The sequence below is a fragment of the Megalobrama amblycephala genome, linkage group LG22 (genome assembly GCF_018812025.1).
Source record: "Megalobrama amblycephala isolate DHTTF-2021 linkage group LG22, ASM1881202v1, whole genome shotgun sequence".
In the NCBI taxonomy this organism is placed as follows: Eukaryota; Metazoa; Chordata; class Actinopteri; order Cypriniformes; family Xenocyprididae; genus Megalobrama; species Megalobrama amblycephala.
The window spans coordinates 18,766,144-18,782,132 of record NC_063065.1 but is presented as its reverse complement, the minus strand read 5'-3'; the positions used below and the strand labels follow the sequence as shown (position 1 = coordinate 18,782,132).

Sequence of the window (15,989 nt, the reverse complement as noted above, 5' to 3'; positions counted from 1 at the left end):
CAAACAATAACAGAGAATAAGCAAATCTCACTTTACATTTTTATTTTATATTTACCTCCCAATTTCTTGTGAATTCTACTTGATTTTTGTAATACATTGCAATTTTATGGTGTCATCAGACCGATGAGAAAATGGCAGACTTACGGGGTTTCCAACATAACTTTACACACGCTCGCCATGGTGCTCAGTACATCTGTGGTGTTTTCAATGGGCAAGTTTTTATTCTGTTGAGCAAAGAATTAGTCATTCTTTAAAAGTTATTTTTTGAAAATGACACTGAGAACTGATTTGAAACATTTTTGTTACCTCAGATACAAATTTTGTTGTGCCATCACTTAATGTCTTCAGCATGGGAGTGGCATCAGCATAAAAAAGAGATATCCGATTGGCCAGCTCATTATTCACTTCATTTTCTCCCTCTGCCTACATAGACAGACACCAAAAACATTGTTAACGGAGTTAAAGCAAAAAGAAACACTAATTTTATGTTTAGAAGAACAGTTTAGAAAATAGATTTTTCTTTCTGACCAGTTTCTCAGAAATTGTCTCAGTCAGTGCCTGAAAATGATTAATTTTAGACCATAAAGGGAACAATGTGAAGATGGATAGGCATCAAGAGGCTTTTTCTCCTGTGCCCCAATTTCTCAGGTGAAAAAATGTGTCAAAAATGCTAATACATTATTAATGTACTTCATTTTTAAAAATTCATCTTTGAAAAAACAAAAAATGGATGGATTTTTCTTAAACTTTCTGCTAAAATGGGGACGAAGTGTATATCAGCCAAAGTTTTGCGGTAGATGGGGTAGATTCTGGGATAGATTCTGCAGAGAAATAGCAAATTGGGATAAAGGTGCGAAAAGTGATAGATCCCCAGATATAAAAAGGAAATTAAGCTTTAGTTATTTCTCAAAATATGTGATAAATAATTGAAAATCGTTTCAGTGCTATGAAATCTTTCTAAATCTACTGACTTTATATACAAAAAAAAGTTACTTGAAAACGCATTTCATACAAGCAAAAATATCAGTTTCAAAATTAGGACAGCTAGACAACAATAAATTTATTTTTTATTTAATAAGAAAGCAGTTTAATCTTACAGTAAACTGTATTCACCTGCACATTCTGTGTAAAATCTAAAAATATGTTCATATGTTAAACAATAGTCTAAAATGGGGTTAGTGGCAGATGAGGACAGGGGTATCCAGAGTGATTTATTTAGCTCTCTTATAGTAGTAGGGCCCTGGGGAGCCATGGTGGGGCTACTAAATTCAGTCTCGGAGAATATGAGGGGAAAACCAGCGTCATTTCACTAAACAAGGTATGCAGACTGCATGGTGTCCCCCAGGGCTATGTATGTGGCCCGCTCTCAGATCAGATATTTAGTCCTAGGAGGGCAGGATGGCTCTGGGGAGGACAGGCACAAAAGCTGAACACAGATCAGGTGCCACAATATATTGGTGCACCTCAATGCACTTCAGTGAGCATCTCAGAACTCACTCGCACTCCCAGTGGGAGACCATTTTCTGTTTGGGTCCTCAACAGTCCCCTGAGGGCTGGTATGTGCAAGTGGCTGAGTGCTTGAGTATTTGGTATTTGTGTGAGAAAGAAAAAAGGAAGTGTGAGTTATGTGAAAGGGGTTTAGAGAAAATCAAGAGCTGCACATTCAAAGGTGTACTTAATTTTAAAAGTTATATACAGTATATATATAGTACTGTACCAAAAAAAATTCACCCCCCCCAAAAAGGGTTTTAAGCCAGTTATTTATATCTTTTTCTGTAGTGTATCAGTAGGAAATATCATTTCACATTTCCAAACATTCATTTTGCCATTAATTGTAATAATCCAGCAAAATGAAGAAACCGATGAAACTGAGACAAACTAAATAAATAAAAGAAGAACTATGGCCGTGTCTCCTGCAAAGCTACCTGAAAAACAATGCGCAACCGTACCTGGACAAAAGCTGTTTTAAACGCAAAGGGTGAGCACACCAAATATTGATTTTAGTTAATAGAAAGTTAATTGATAAATAAAATATATTTATGACAGTATTTTTGAAAGCAACCTCACTTTACAGCACTTTTGCACAAATGCCTATAACTCTTCACAGTACTGTATCTTTGCAGGTCGGTTTCTTCAAGCGTCTTGGAGACATGGCCACAGTTCTTATGGATTTAGTTTGTCTCAGTTTCATCTGTTTCGTCTTGATAAAATGAATGTTTGGAAATGTAAACTGATGTTTCTATACTAAATATATATAGAGAGAGTACTATATATATATAGAGAGAGAGAGAGAGTACTATATATAGATTTTTTAGGATGACAGAAAAAATTACAAGAAAGTCATAGCAATAGAGAGGTGACAGTTTCAATTCTTGAGAAAACTCACAGGAACGTTATTGATCCTCATGCGGCTTAGGGTCCTCCTGTAATAACTGAAGTCATTCTGAATAGCAGGATTTGTCATCTGAAAAAAGAATTAACACCAAACGTCTGTAGTCAGTTTACCTACACTACTGTTTAAAAGGGTTCTCTTTTTTAAAGTGACTGATACTTTTATTCAGCAAGGATGCATTAAATTAAAAAAATAAATCTTTTGTAACTCTTGTATCTCTTTTAAATCAATGACATTATTTTGAACTTTCTATTCATCAAAGAACCCTGAAAAAAAATATAGTAGTTTCCACAAACATATTACGCAGCCCAACTGTTTTCAAACATTGATAATAATAAGAAATGTTACTTGTGCACCAAATCAGCATATTAGAATGATTTCTGAAGGATGATGTGACACTGAAGACTGGCGTAATGAAAATTCAGCTTTGCCATCAAAGGACTAAATTACATTTTTTTTTTTTTAAATAATACAATAGAAAAGTATTTTAAATTGCAATCATATTTTACAATATTACTACTGTTCTGATCAAATAAATGCAGCTTTTGTGAGCATGAGACTTTTTTCCAAAACATTCAAATATATATATATATATATATATATATATATATATATATATATATATATATATATATATATATATATATATATATATATATATTACTGACCCCAAACTTTTAAACAATAGTCCATATTTTTTATGTGGTTTCTAAAATGTTCAGATTGGTTTTTAGCTGTATAGTTGCTAGGGCATTGCTAAGTTGCTACAGGTTACTTACGAGCCACCACTAAGTCTCTTTTGGGTCTCTAAATGTGGCTCAAAGTAATAACAGGATTATTTTCATCTGTTTTTTTGTTTGTTTGTTTGTGTTTCTTTGTTTTTTTTTGTCTGTCAGGCGGAAATTGTAGTCTGACCATTTAGAAAAAGTAATAGCTCACCTTAGAGTTACACAACAAAGTTTAATACTCAAGTACTCCAGTAAAAACTCAAATGTTATGGGTTCATAAACAACCCGTAATTCAAAGTATGAACAATAGTAACAATGATGCCTTCCTTAAAAAGGACCATTAATAAAAATAAATTGTGTATGTAAGGGTGCTTCAAAGGGAGGCAAATCTCCAGGCAATTGCTGGTGTGACAGGACTGAAGTAGACAAATGCATTCTGGTAGCCTAGAAGGCAAAGAACACTTACAGGATTAGCTAAAGCTTTACTTAACTGACTAGCAGTTCCTTTAGGTAATCAGAGCAATCTTTATCTGTCAGGACCTAGACTGTCTGGGACCCATGCATCCTCTATTGAAGTATTGTTTAAACCTGAAGAGTACAGCAATAGATTCGCAGCTTGTGACAGATGGATAAATATGGTTTAATGAAGAGTCATGTTCAGTTTAGTGTTGGGTGACAAAATTCGAGACAAAGGAGGGGGTGATTATCAAGATGACAGCAGAGATCAGGGTGAAAAGGGTGAAAGACAAAGGTCAGGGTGAAAAGCGACCTGCAAGAGCAGAGGTCACCTATAACTATCCCAAATGTTCAATGAATTTTGGACAGAGATAATAATAACCCTGTAAAGCCTGACATACTGTACAAAATAATAGTCAGAAAAATCTAATGAGCATCATATTAATGTATCATATTTGATACATCAGGCTTTTAGGGCTAATATAGAATGATATAGAAGAATATGGAGCTCATACCTCAATAAGATCTTCATAACATTATATCAGACTACTTACATGAAATGCATATAAATATGAGTTGTTATATCTCACAATATTGTGTCTTAAAGGGTTAGTTCACCCAAAAATAGAAATTGTGTCATTAATTACTCACCCTCATGTCGTTCCACACTCATAAGACCTTCGTTCATCTTTGGAACACAAATTAAGATATTTTTGATAAAATCCGATGGCTCAGTGAGGCCTGCATTGCCAGCAAGACAATTTAGACTTTCAATGCCCAGAAAGCTACTAAAGACCTATTTAAAACAGTTCATGTGACAACAGTTGTTATGGAGCGACGAGAATACTTTTTGTGCAGCAAAAAACAAAACAAAATAAAGACTTTATTCAACAAGATCTAGTGATGGGCGATTTCAAAACACTGCTTCATGAAGCTTCGAAGTTTTAAGAATCTTTTGTTTCGAATCAGTGGTTCAAACTGCTACACTGCATAGCGTGTATCAAACTGCCAAAGTCACGCCCCCCAGTGGTGAATCATTGAAATTTCAAAACACTTATGAGATCACAAAGCCTTGTTTACTGAAATCACTTGACTTTGGCAGTTTAATAAGCGCTCTGCACCACTGATTTGAAACAAAAGATTTGTGTTTTGAAATCGCCCATCACTAGATATTGTTGAATAAAGTCATTATTTTGTTTTTTTGGCGCACAAAAAGTATTCTCGTCACTGCATAACATTAAGGTTAAACCACTGGAGTCACATGAACTGTTTTAAATACATATTTAGTAGCTTTATGGGCATTGAAAGCGTTAATTGGCCTCACTGAGCCATCGGATTTTAATCAAAAATATCTTAATTTGTGTTCCGAAGATGAACGAAGGTCTTACGGGCGTGGAACGACATGAGGGTGAGTAATTATTGACAGAATTTTCATTTTTGGGTGAACTAACCCTGTAAGATTTTGCCCCCACAATAAAAACTACATAGCTTTGAGCTTAAAGCTAAGCATTTCAATTGATTGAGAGATCTGAAAGTCTGATGTATCATATTTGATACAATATTACATGATTACATGAAAAAAATGATGAATAATCAAGTAGACCTAAGTTGCTTTAGTCCAGTAATTGTTCATTTTGAAAGATAAAAATATCACAGCATGTGTTTACTTGCTACTTGTATAAACTATCAATCAGAGGAAAGAGTGCATGTAGTAGAATGTGTACAAAGTTTAACACAATTTAACACAAAGTTTTCAGCAAAGATTATTTACAAGAATAACTCTTAGATGAAAATAAAAGGATTGACATCCTTGTCCACAAAACTGATGCAGTGCTGGTTTAGTCTATTTACTGTCAAACCAGACAGCCCTTCCTATCCCTGCAGCGTACGGCACTACGGCATTGGGGTCTGAAGTAGGTCACTAAGCCAAGCTGAGAGGAGGGCATGGTTGGATGGAGGTTGACATGCCACCTTACACCCCCTACCTTCTCGCATTTAGCAACCCCATCTGGGGGGGGGGGGCACTTTAATTGGGACATCCCATCTCTGTGCCGCAGGCCGTAGGGGTGTATGTGAATGTTGCATTAGAAAGAGCAGGAAAGAAAGGCGCTAGTGTTGGTTCTGAGACAAATAAGAAAATGGCTAGACGAAACATTATTTGATTTCTTTGGACATGTAAGCCGGGACAAATTAGGTGGTTAACTGTTCAGTCATTTAGGATAATGTCTGAGGTTCTGACATGGTCAGAGGAGTGAAAAAGCAGACAATATAGGTTAGCGTGATGTCGTCTTGACATATACACTGTTAACTGTCTGTTCTGTATTATTAATTTGGTGTAAAAGAAACAGCAGGTGTTTAAGCAGAGGATAAGAGAATGAAGCCGAGACATAGTTCAAAAGCTCTTTTTCCTATGATCTTAAATGTCGAGAAAGGTTTGGCAAGCACCTGGGGCAGGGAAAACAGACTGGTGCAATTGCAAAGTAATTATTTTCTCATTAGCTGGTTTCTAATCACAATTAGCATGTCATTAGTGAGAAGAGGAAGCTTGTTAAGGCATCACATCCTGGTCAGTCTCATCTATCGCATGGTAATGTGTAACAGCAGGCTGCATGTGACTCCCCTGACTTACATGATGAGCTCATCTTTTTATTTGACTAGAGAACATTTAACTAATGAATAATTTCTACTCATAAACATCCAAATGATTGAATCACATAAAAACAGGTTTAGGTCACATTTAACTAAAAAATATAAGAAATAAATGAAATATACACCGATCAGGCATAACCTTATGACCACTGACAGGTGAAGTGAATAACACTGATTACCTCGTTCATCACGGCACCTGTTAGTGGGTGGGATATATTGGGCAGCAAGCGAATATTTTTCCTCAAAGTTGATATGTTAGAAGCAGGAAAAATGGGTAAACGTAAAAGGATTGGAGCGAGTTTGACAAGGGCCAAATTGTGATGGCTAGATGACTGGATCAGAGCATCTCCTAAACTGCAGCTCTTGTGGGGTGTTCCCAGTCTGCAGTGGTCAGTATCTTTCAAAAGTGGTCCAAGGAAGGAACAGTGATGAACCGTGACAGGGTCATGGGCGGCCAAGGCTCACTGATGCACGTGGGGAGCGAAGGCTGGCCCGTTTGATCCGATCGAACAGACGAGCTACTGTAGCTCAAATTGCTCAAGAAGTTAATGCTGGTTCTGACAGAACGGTGTCAGAATACACAGTGCATCACAGTTTGTTGTGTATGGGGCTGCATAGCCGTAAACCAGTCAGGGTGCCTATGCTGACCCCTGTCCACCGCTGAAAGTGCCAACAGTGTGCACGTGAGCATCAGAACTGGACCACAGAGCAATAGAAGAAGGTGGCCTGCTCTGATGAATCACATTTTCTTTTACATCATGTGGATGGCCGGGTGCCTGTGCGTTGCATACCTGGGGAACAAGGATGCACTATGGGAAGAAGGCAAGCCGGCGGAGGCAGTGTGATGCTTTGGGCAATGTTCTTCTCGGAAACCTTGGGTCCTGCCATCCATTTGGATGTTACTTTGACATGTACCACCTACCTAAGCATTTTTGCAGACCATGTACACCCTTTCCTATAACACCAGATGTTCTCGTTACATCGGGAGAAGAATGGCATCTACGCTAATATTAGTCTCTCTGTTTATCCCGAGGTTTACCGTAGTCAGCCGGATCCAGGCCGTATCCAGATCAGATGGTGGACCTGTGCCTAGACACGATGACAACGCAGCCCTGAAGTGTCAGCAGAGATTGAGTCAACTAGATCATCCTCTGTGAAGGCCTCACCGACACGACAGCCAATGGCACAGATTCCCAGCAAACCGTCCCATACCAGCGTGATGAATACGATCGTCGAATACATGGAACTGAATTAAATATTTTGACTGTTGCAATCCAAATCGGACTTATGACCTGTAACGCAGCCTGAATTATAATCACGCACTGTTTGCTGTTGGCCAGAGGAGAACTGGCCCCCCGACTGAGCCTGGTTTCTCCCAAGTTTTTTTTCTCCTCCATTTTTATCACCTGTCATCTGATGTCACCTGATGGAGTTTGGGTTCCTTGCCGCTGTCACCTTTGGCTTGCTTAGTTGGGGACACTTGATTTTCAACAATGTTTTTTGATCTGCCTGCATTGACACCATTGTATGCGAACAGAACTGAGCTGGACGATGACATCACTGGACGAAAACATCACTGTTTTCTCCAGTGCCGATATATAGATAAATCAACTAATTATTGATTTTTACAACCGAATGAATCAATACTGAATTTACTTAAGCTGGACAATGACACAATTTTCTTAAAAATAAAAGTCAGTATAAATTAAAGGCAATATAACAAATACTACTATGATGTATAAATAGTTTATCACTTTTTAAATTATGATAATAAGGATTTAGATGGGTGCAATAATATATCATAATAATACATAAATAAATACAAAAGAAAAGTTAATGGTTCAACAATATATATATTGCCATTAAGTAAACAAAGAATGTTATTGATTTATGGTCCTCACCTTGAGCTCATCAAAGCGCAGTGTGAAGTGTAGGATCTCAGCAAATTGTTTTGCAAGGGCCTGCTCTCTCTCCAGATGCTGTGTGGGGTCATCGTATGTCTCACTAGTGAGTGCTCTCAATAGACTGTGCAGTGCTGCTTCTGTGGAGTCACACAGGGTTCAGTTCAGGTTAATTAGGTCCTCACAGTACAACTGCAATGGTTCCATATAAGATTAATTTGAGCAGCTTATTGATTTAATAAATTATTTATAAATAGTTTAAAAATATACAAAAAAAATAAATAAAAAATACTGTGTTATATATAAATGCCCGCAAGTAATTAGAACCTATTAATGGATATTTACGATTGTCAAACAATCTGACTCGTACTGAAATCTGAACAATATACTAATATATTTCAGTTTTAAAACTAAATTTTGTATAAAACCCCCCTGAATAAATGTTATATTTTATATATATATATATATATATATATATATATATATATATATATATATATATATATTATATATATTATATGAGCAATATCACACGAGTAGCCGTGCGATATGGCTGTATATCAGCACGCTGTGATTCGTCCGTAGGTAATCACAGCGTGCTGATATACAGCCATATCGCACGGCTACGAGTGTGATATTGCGTTTATACAACAGCTCGACGGCACGAGTGTGTAAATAAATAAGAACAACAACGGAGTGTCTTTAAAACCCTCTTTTGTGCAGCACTACTTCCTTCCGCCACGGATTAAAATCTCAATTTGACAGTTGGACCAAGCCTCCGTTACTAATTCTAAAACGTCACTTCAGAACTAGTAACGAAGGAACGTTTCAAAACTCAAGTTGTCAGTTGAACCAAGCCTCCGTTACTAACTCTAAAACGTCACTTTAGAACTAGTAACGAAGGAACGTTGAGTCGCTTCATTGAAACACATTGAATTTTGTACAGTATTAGAGAGAGCGAGAGCGAGAGCGAGAGAGAGAGTAGGCTATTACCTGTGTCTGGTATATTGCATTTACATGCATTCTTCAAGTCGATGTCCATAATATTATATCCTTTATACAAGTCCGTTTGAATGTCCGCTGAGGAAAGCGATCTTTGTATTTGTCCTTTTCCGTAACATCCATTACACCACAGCGCTAAAACAACTTCCTTTTGCAAAAGTTCCTTTCAATTTAAAAGTCTCTTGTGCTTCACTGACTCATTCTCCTGTAAAGTGTTGCCGCCATCTAATGGCGTATTAATGTAATGTTCACTCAATCCATATTACTTAATGGACATATTTATATAAAATCATATTTATTAACAATAATATTTAGAACAACAAATAAGCACAACTGTACAGTTCAGTCAAACATAAAGCACTAGTAAAAAATTAGGTCACCATTTACGCTTGTATGTGGGTTTTACAAATATTTAACGAATGAAAAGGATTTTAAAGAGCTTGTGACAAAACCTCCTAACTCCATTGGATCCTCAAACTGTCAATCAAACCTCATTAATCTGCCTCACCTCCTGAATAAAGTGCGCACGCAGTTTGGACATCTCCTCTGTGCAATGCAAAGGTAAATAAAGATCTGATGTTTGAAAAAAAAATTGTAAAGCGTTTTCTTTACTCAAAAAAAAAAACATATGTTTATAAAGTTTAATGTTTTACGTATTACGTAGCGGAGAAGAGTCCGATATGTCCCGTCTAGTTGTAGCCAATGTGCTATATAAGGATGTAACGTAACGTTTATTATTATCAAATTTAATATAGCACAATTCGACTTGCTCTGGAACAAATAATAGATTAATAAGACCAAAGATTGCCCGTTCTATGTATTGAAATTGAATTATGTCTCATGTTTAACCACTATAAGAGCCAGCGGCAAATCCCCGAGGCACTGGCCGAGATGAAGCTGTTCTCGGCGGTTACAGAAGCACTGAACGGCCGCTGACCCACTCGAGCTCGCATCTCCGAAAACGTCAAAACAAATTGTAAAATAGGCGCTGTTATTAAATATGAGTCACATATTTCAGGTCTAAACAACTACATTCTCGCCTAAAAAAAAACTATTAAAACTACAGTTCGTGGTACAAGAAGTAGTATTTGTAAAAATTACGGTTGATTTGATCGGCCGCCATGACGGTCACTTCAAGCGGAGTGATACAAACGGTGAAAAGGCAGTAGGAGTGCCGTTATCACTGAAATATCGCATGGCTATCAGCCAATCAGATTCGAGAACCAGACAGAACTGTTGTATAAATAAATATATATATATATATATATATATATATATATATATATATATATATATATATATATATATATATATATGTATGAAGAGTTTGGTTCCAAAACGCAATAACTCCATTTTGATTATTTTGAGTAAAAAGGTGTTTTCTTTACCAAAACATTGGCAAGATGAAAACCACTATTTTCTGTTTCAAACTTTCACATAGCATCTTTTGGATATAAAAACATAAAAAAATTCAAATCTACATTTTGATTTTAAAAAGTTTATTATAAAAACGTATTATTTTTTCCCCAAAATGCAACAAATCCATGACACTTTTTTTTCAAAATGCAATTAATCCATCAATATAAAAGTTATTTTTCAAATTGAAAATACACAACAAAGTAAGTTGATTCACATGTATGACAAAGTCTAAACTTTGCCAATATTTATCTTATATTCAGCCAATTTACTAAAAATACATTCAGCCGTCGCTCCAATGGTCATCTTGTTAATGTTATGAATTATTTGTCATTACCGATTAAAGAGTATCTGGCGCCACTGCACGGTTAAATAAACACATTTGCCGAGTACATTGGTATTAAAAACGGCTTTTAAAAAAGCCTTTAATGTTTACAGTGTGTGGAATGGTGCGCTGTGATTGGTGGAGAGCGGATATATCGCGTTCTGCAGAAAAAGGAGACTGGCGTTTGTCGCGTTTTGGGAAGAAATGGAGAAAACATGAGAATAACACGACGGATATCGCATTTTGCGCAAAATTAATAAATGACTTTTCAATACCGACCAGATACAATACTGATTTTGGCGGAAACTCAATTTTTTGAAAATGGCGTTTATCGCGTTTTGGAACCAAACTCTTCATATATATATATAGCTGTATGTCAGATTCTATACAATATTCAGGTTTAATAAATGGTAAAACTGATACATACATTCTAAGAATGCAGACCAGCATCAAGAATCAACTTTGGCATCAAACAGTATATAACATCTGGTATAATACATAACCTAATACAACCTGAATTCCGGAAATGTTGGGATGTTTTTTAATTTGAATAAAAAAATGAAAACTAAAAGACTTTCAAATCACATGAGCCAATATTTTATTCACAATAGAACATAACAATAGATAACATAACAAATGCTTAAACTGAGAAATTTTACACTTTTATCCACTAAATGAGCTTATTTCAAATGATGCCTGCTAGAGGTCTCAAAATACTTGGGACGGGGGCATGTTTACCATGGTGTAGCATCTCTTCTTTTCAAAAGAGTTTGAAGACGTCTGGGCATCGAGGTTATGAGTTTTGGGAGTTTTGGTGCTGGAATTTGGTCCCATTCTTGCCTGATATAGGTTTCAGCTGAGGAGTTTGTGGTCATCTTTGACGTATTTTTCGTTTAATGATCCGCCAAATGTTCTTTATAGGTGAAAGATCTGAACTTCAGGCAGGCCAATTTAGCACCCAAACTCTTCTACGAAGCCATACTGTTGTAATAGCTGCAGTATGTGGTTTTGCATTGTCCTGCTGAAATACACAAGGCCTTCTCTGAAATAGACATCGTCTGGAGAGGAGCTTATGTTGCTCTAAAACCTTTATGTACCTTTCAGTAATCATAGTGCCTTCCAAAACATGCAAGCTGCCCATACCGTATACACTTATGCACCCCCATACCATCAGAGATGCTGGCTTTTGAACTGAACGCTGATAACACACTGGAAGGTCTCCATCCTCTTTAGCCCGGAAGACACGGCGTCCATGGTTTCAAACAAGAATGTCAAATTTGTTTGACCATAGAACACGTTTTCACTTTGAAACAGTCCATTTTAAATGAGCCTTGGCCCACAGGACACGACGGCGCTTCTGGACCATGTTCACATATGGCTTCCTTTTTGCATGACAGAGCTTTAGTTGGCATCTGCAGATGACACTGTGGATTGTGTTTACCGACAGTGGTTTCTGGAAATATTCCTGGGCCCATTTATTAATGCCATTGACATAATCAATCCGATGAGTGATGCAGTGTCGTCTTAGGGCCCGAAGGTCTTCGACGTTGTCCCTTACGCACACAGAGATTTCTCCAGTTTCTCTGAATCTTTTGATGGTGTTATTCACTGTAGATGATGGGATTTGCAAAGCCTTTGCAATTTGAAGGAACATTGTTTTTAAAGTATTCCACAATCATATTACACACTATCACAGATTGGAGAGCCTCTGCCCATCTTTACTTCTGAGAGACTCTGATTCTCTAAGACATCACTTTTATAGCTAATCATGTTACAGACCTGATATCAATTAACTTAATTAGTTGCTAGATGTTCTCCCAGCTGCATCTTTTCAAAATTTCTTGCTTTTCAGCCATTTGTTGCCCCCGTGCCAACTTTTTTGAGACCTGTAGCAGGTATCACATTTGAAACTAGCTCATTTAGTGGATAAAAGTGTAAAATTTCTCCCTTTAAACATTTATGTTATCTATGTTCTATTGTGAATAAAAATATTGGCTAATGTGATTTGAAAGTCTTTGTTTTCATTATATTCAAATTTAAAAAAACGTCCCAACATTTCCGGAATTCGGGTTGTAAAAATAAAAGTCCTTTAATGCATATGATCAAACAATTTTCTCAGATGCACATACAGTACATACTTCAGACTACACAAAAGGCATGCTCTTACCTAAGGCCTAATCTAAAGTTTCTAGATGTTCTCCTAACACAAAGTGATGTTCTGAGCCTCAGTATATGTCTCAATGACTTAAGAGGCTGTTCTTAACCCACAATTCCCATTCTAATTCTCTCCATTACTTTATTGAGGCAATACAGTACACAGCAGCATGCTAGAGCAATTACATTACATAAGAGTCAGTCCAGCAGCCATAAACGAGTTTATGGTTGAGGTATGGTATGATCTCAGTCTGGCCACATCGACCCAAGACCCAACTACTTTTTAATCCTGATCTCAATTACAAGTCTTAAATATACATACAGTATAAACAAAACCAAACAGAGGTGCCGTTGGAATGATTCATGTTTTGCTGTTGCTAGTATTGCGAAATTGCTGAAGTAAGTCATACTGCATCTTAAAAGAAAGCAAGGGAAAGAAAAAAGCAATGGTTGAGTGATGTGGCTGTAAATCTATGCATCAACAACAGCTGATGAACAAGTGAGCATTCAGGTTAAGTCTGCTCTAGAGGATTAAACAATATTGGGGTTTTTCAGCTTTATTTTTATTGGCTCATTTGGAAATTGCAGCAATCATTCCCTTCTGAAGTAGACAGAGGGTAGCTTTGTCAATAAACTTATTTATTCCCATATGGCCTTGAGAAACCAAGAGATTTCAAGATGTAAAAGCTTTACATAGACAAGCCTGTACAGTCACACAGGCTCCTCTCCACAGCAGAGCGAGAGAGAGAGGGAATTTTCAAGCTGGTGACTCAAGCGGCAGCGGTATGTAGAGTAAATTGAGCAGATTTGCCGTACGGTAATGACCTCCATCTGCTTTAGTCAGCTTGGCAGGGCAGAGGAGCTGATTAAAAATGGCCATGGAAGCACACTATTCTCCTCCCAGTCAAAACAGAGCTAGAGACGAGCGGCTTTTAAGAGTGCATGCTGAGAATGGAGCGTGAGGATGAGGACAGCAGATGAGAGGAAAGGAAGGGTGGGGTGAGGTGAGGGAGTACACGTCACATCTCATCACATCACGAGAAAGCGAGAGAGAAGAAGTGAGATACGTGGGCAATGTTAAAATGATAGATATACACTGAGGAACGACAGTAGTTTGAGATGAATCAGTTTACTTTAAACTGAATAATTAAATAAATAATTAAATACGTAAAAAAAAAGAAAGAGTTAAAACAGAAAAAATGCCTAGAAATTTCATTAACTAAATAAAGCATATGTTGTAAAAATAAATTAAATTCTTCCAGTTCATAAATTATTCAAAAACAAAACACATTTAGTTTATATTGTCATTTTTTTTAACGCAAAAGTTTATTACATATACATTAATTATTATTTCTTTAATACAGACAGGTTCATTATCACATGAGAGAACTACATGCCAAGTGATCAGTGTAGTTTAGCAAAGCATGTCAGGCATGAGAGCTTGCGCCAAAAGTAGTATTTAGTGTTCTGGAGTGGAAAGCGCGGGAAAGCAAGATGACCCAGTTCGGCAAGTTATGTAATGTATGGCAGACACTTGGCGAGGGGCTTCACTCATTGACTACTGGTTCAAAAGCCATTACTTGAATTTAAAGGGCAGGGCTTTAAGGGCTTCAGGGCAACTCGGTCTTATTAAGTCGCTAACATTCCTGTGTTTTGATGTGCAAAACAGCTAATGCTAAGGAAGCCATTAGATATCATGATCATGTTTGTCTATTCATATCAGTGAGATGTTTGTAACATTTATGGCATTTAAGTCCATTCGCCAGCTAGTGTGTTACCCCAACAATTGTTGCCCAGTGTTTTGTGCGAGTTTATGAAAAGACCAGCTGTTGTACTTCCCAGGGGCAGCTCAGGTGTTAGTGTGTTTGCACACAATGTGTTAGAGTGCATTTAATTTGTAAGATGTTTACGCTCTAAAAACGGATACTGCCGATGGCTCTTAAGAACATTAAAAGAGACAGTTCACCTATAAATTACAAAACACATTTTGCAGCCCTACAAAAAAGCACATCAAACTATTATTGTTTTTAATCACATTTTACATCGCAATGTATAATTTTTCATAAGAAAAATCAAGTCCATTTTATCCCTAAATCATGCAGCCCCATCTGTATAAGTTGCTTTCTTCCACAGAACACAAAAAGAGACATTAGACAAAATGTTTACTTTTTGTAGGCGGGCAAATAAAGATTATTTCAACAGCACATGACATTTTTGCGACTCTGTTCCCATTTGCTTTCATTATATGGAAAAGAGCAGCCTGGACATTCTGTTTAACATCTTCTTTTGGGTTAAGTTGAAAAATCATTCAGATTTGGAATGGCATGAGGGAAAGTAAATGACACCAGAATGTTCGCTCAAAATGTTCACTAAGAAAAATAGGCTAATGTACCTAATCTCTGTGAAAATTCGTAGAACTTCTTTAGTTTGCCTACTAGTGGCACCACAGCAGCCCACGCCTGGTCTTGTAATGCCTCGTCATTAGGGTTCTGGATCGCCTGAAAAAACAAACAACATCACAATAACACAACATCTGGCGACTTATAAATAATGTTTCCACAAGTCTAAACGGAACATATTTTATGACAGTATGAGGTTGTGTACGTGGGATGAGGCTTTTAAATGATGTGCTCTTGAGGGTGGCAATTTGAGGATGTAAATTATGTCAAATCCAAATACACAAAAGGTTTGAAGGTTTTTTCATTATGTTTTTCCATTAAGATACTGGGCAGAACATCTAGTCAATACTTCCTCTCTCTACCTCAGTGTGCTTTTCAATTTCCAAATACATGTGGCTCATTAAAATAATTACTGAGTGTGCTGACATAAAAGGAATGCACCGCATTCTTTTGAGCGAATTAGAAAAAAGAAATAAAAGAAATCATTCACTTTCATTCCACAGAAGACGCCAGTCCTTGGCAACTGTATCTGTAGCAACAGTATCCATGGCAACAAGAGTATCAATC

At 36.9% G+C, this 15,989-nt stretch overlaps 1 protein-coding gene across 2 annotated transcripts in view; it reads right to left on the bottom strand.

Annotated features, from left to right (window-relative positions):
* The window catches only part of fam49bb (family with sequence similarity 49 member Bb), a 58,586-nt gene that overhangs the window by 3,388 nt on the left and 39,209 nt on the right, over nt 1-15,989 (bottom strand). For both annotated transcript variants that reach the window (XM_048174125.1, XM_048174124.1), the window contains 5 exons: nt 15,416-15,521; nt 8,127-8,266; nt 2,387-2,464; nt 307-423; nt 145-224 (listed from right to left, as the gene is read on the bottom strand). In XM_048174125.1, coding sequence (XP_048030082.1) covers nt 145-224; nt 307-423; nt 2,387-2,464; nt 8,127-8,266; nt 15,416-15,521 — 521 coding nt within the window. The remainder of the gene's footprint in view (nt 1-144; nt 225-306; nt 424-2,386; nt 2,465-8,126; nt 8,267-15,415; nt 15,522-15,989) is intronic.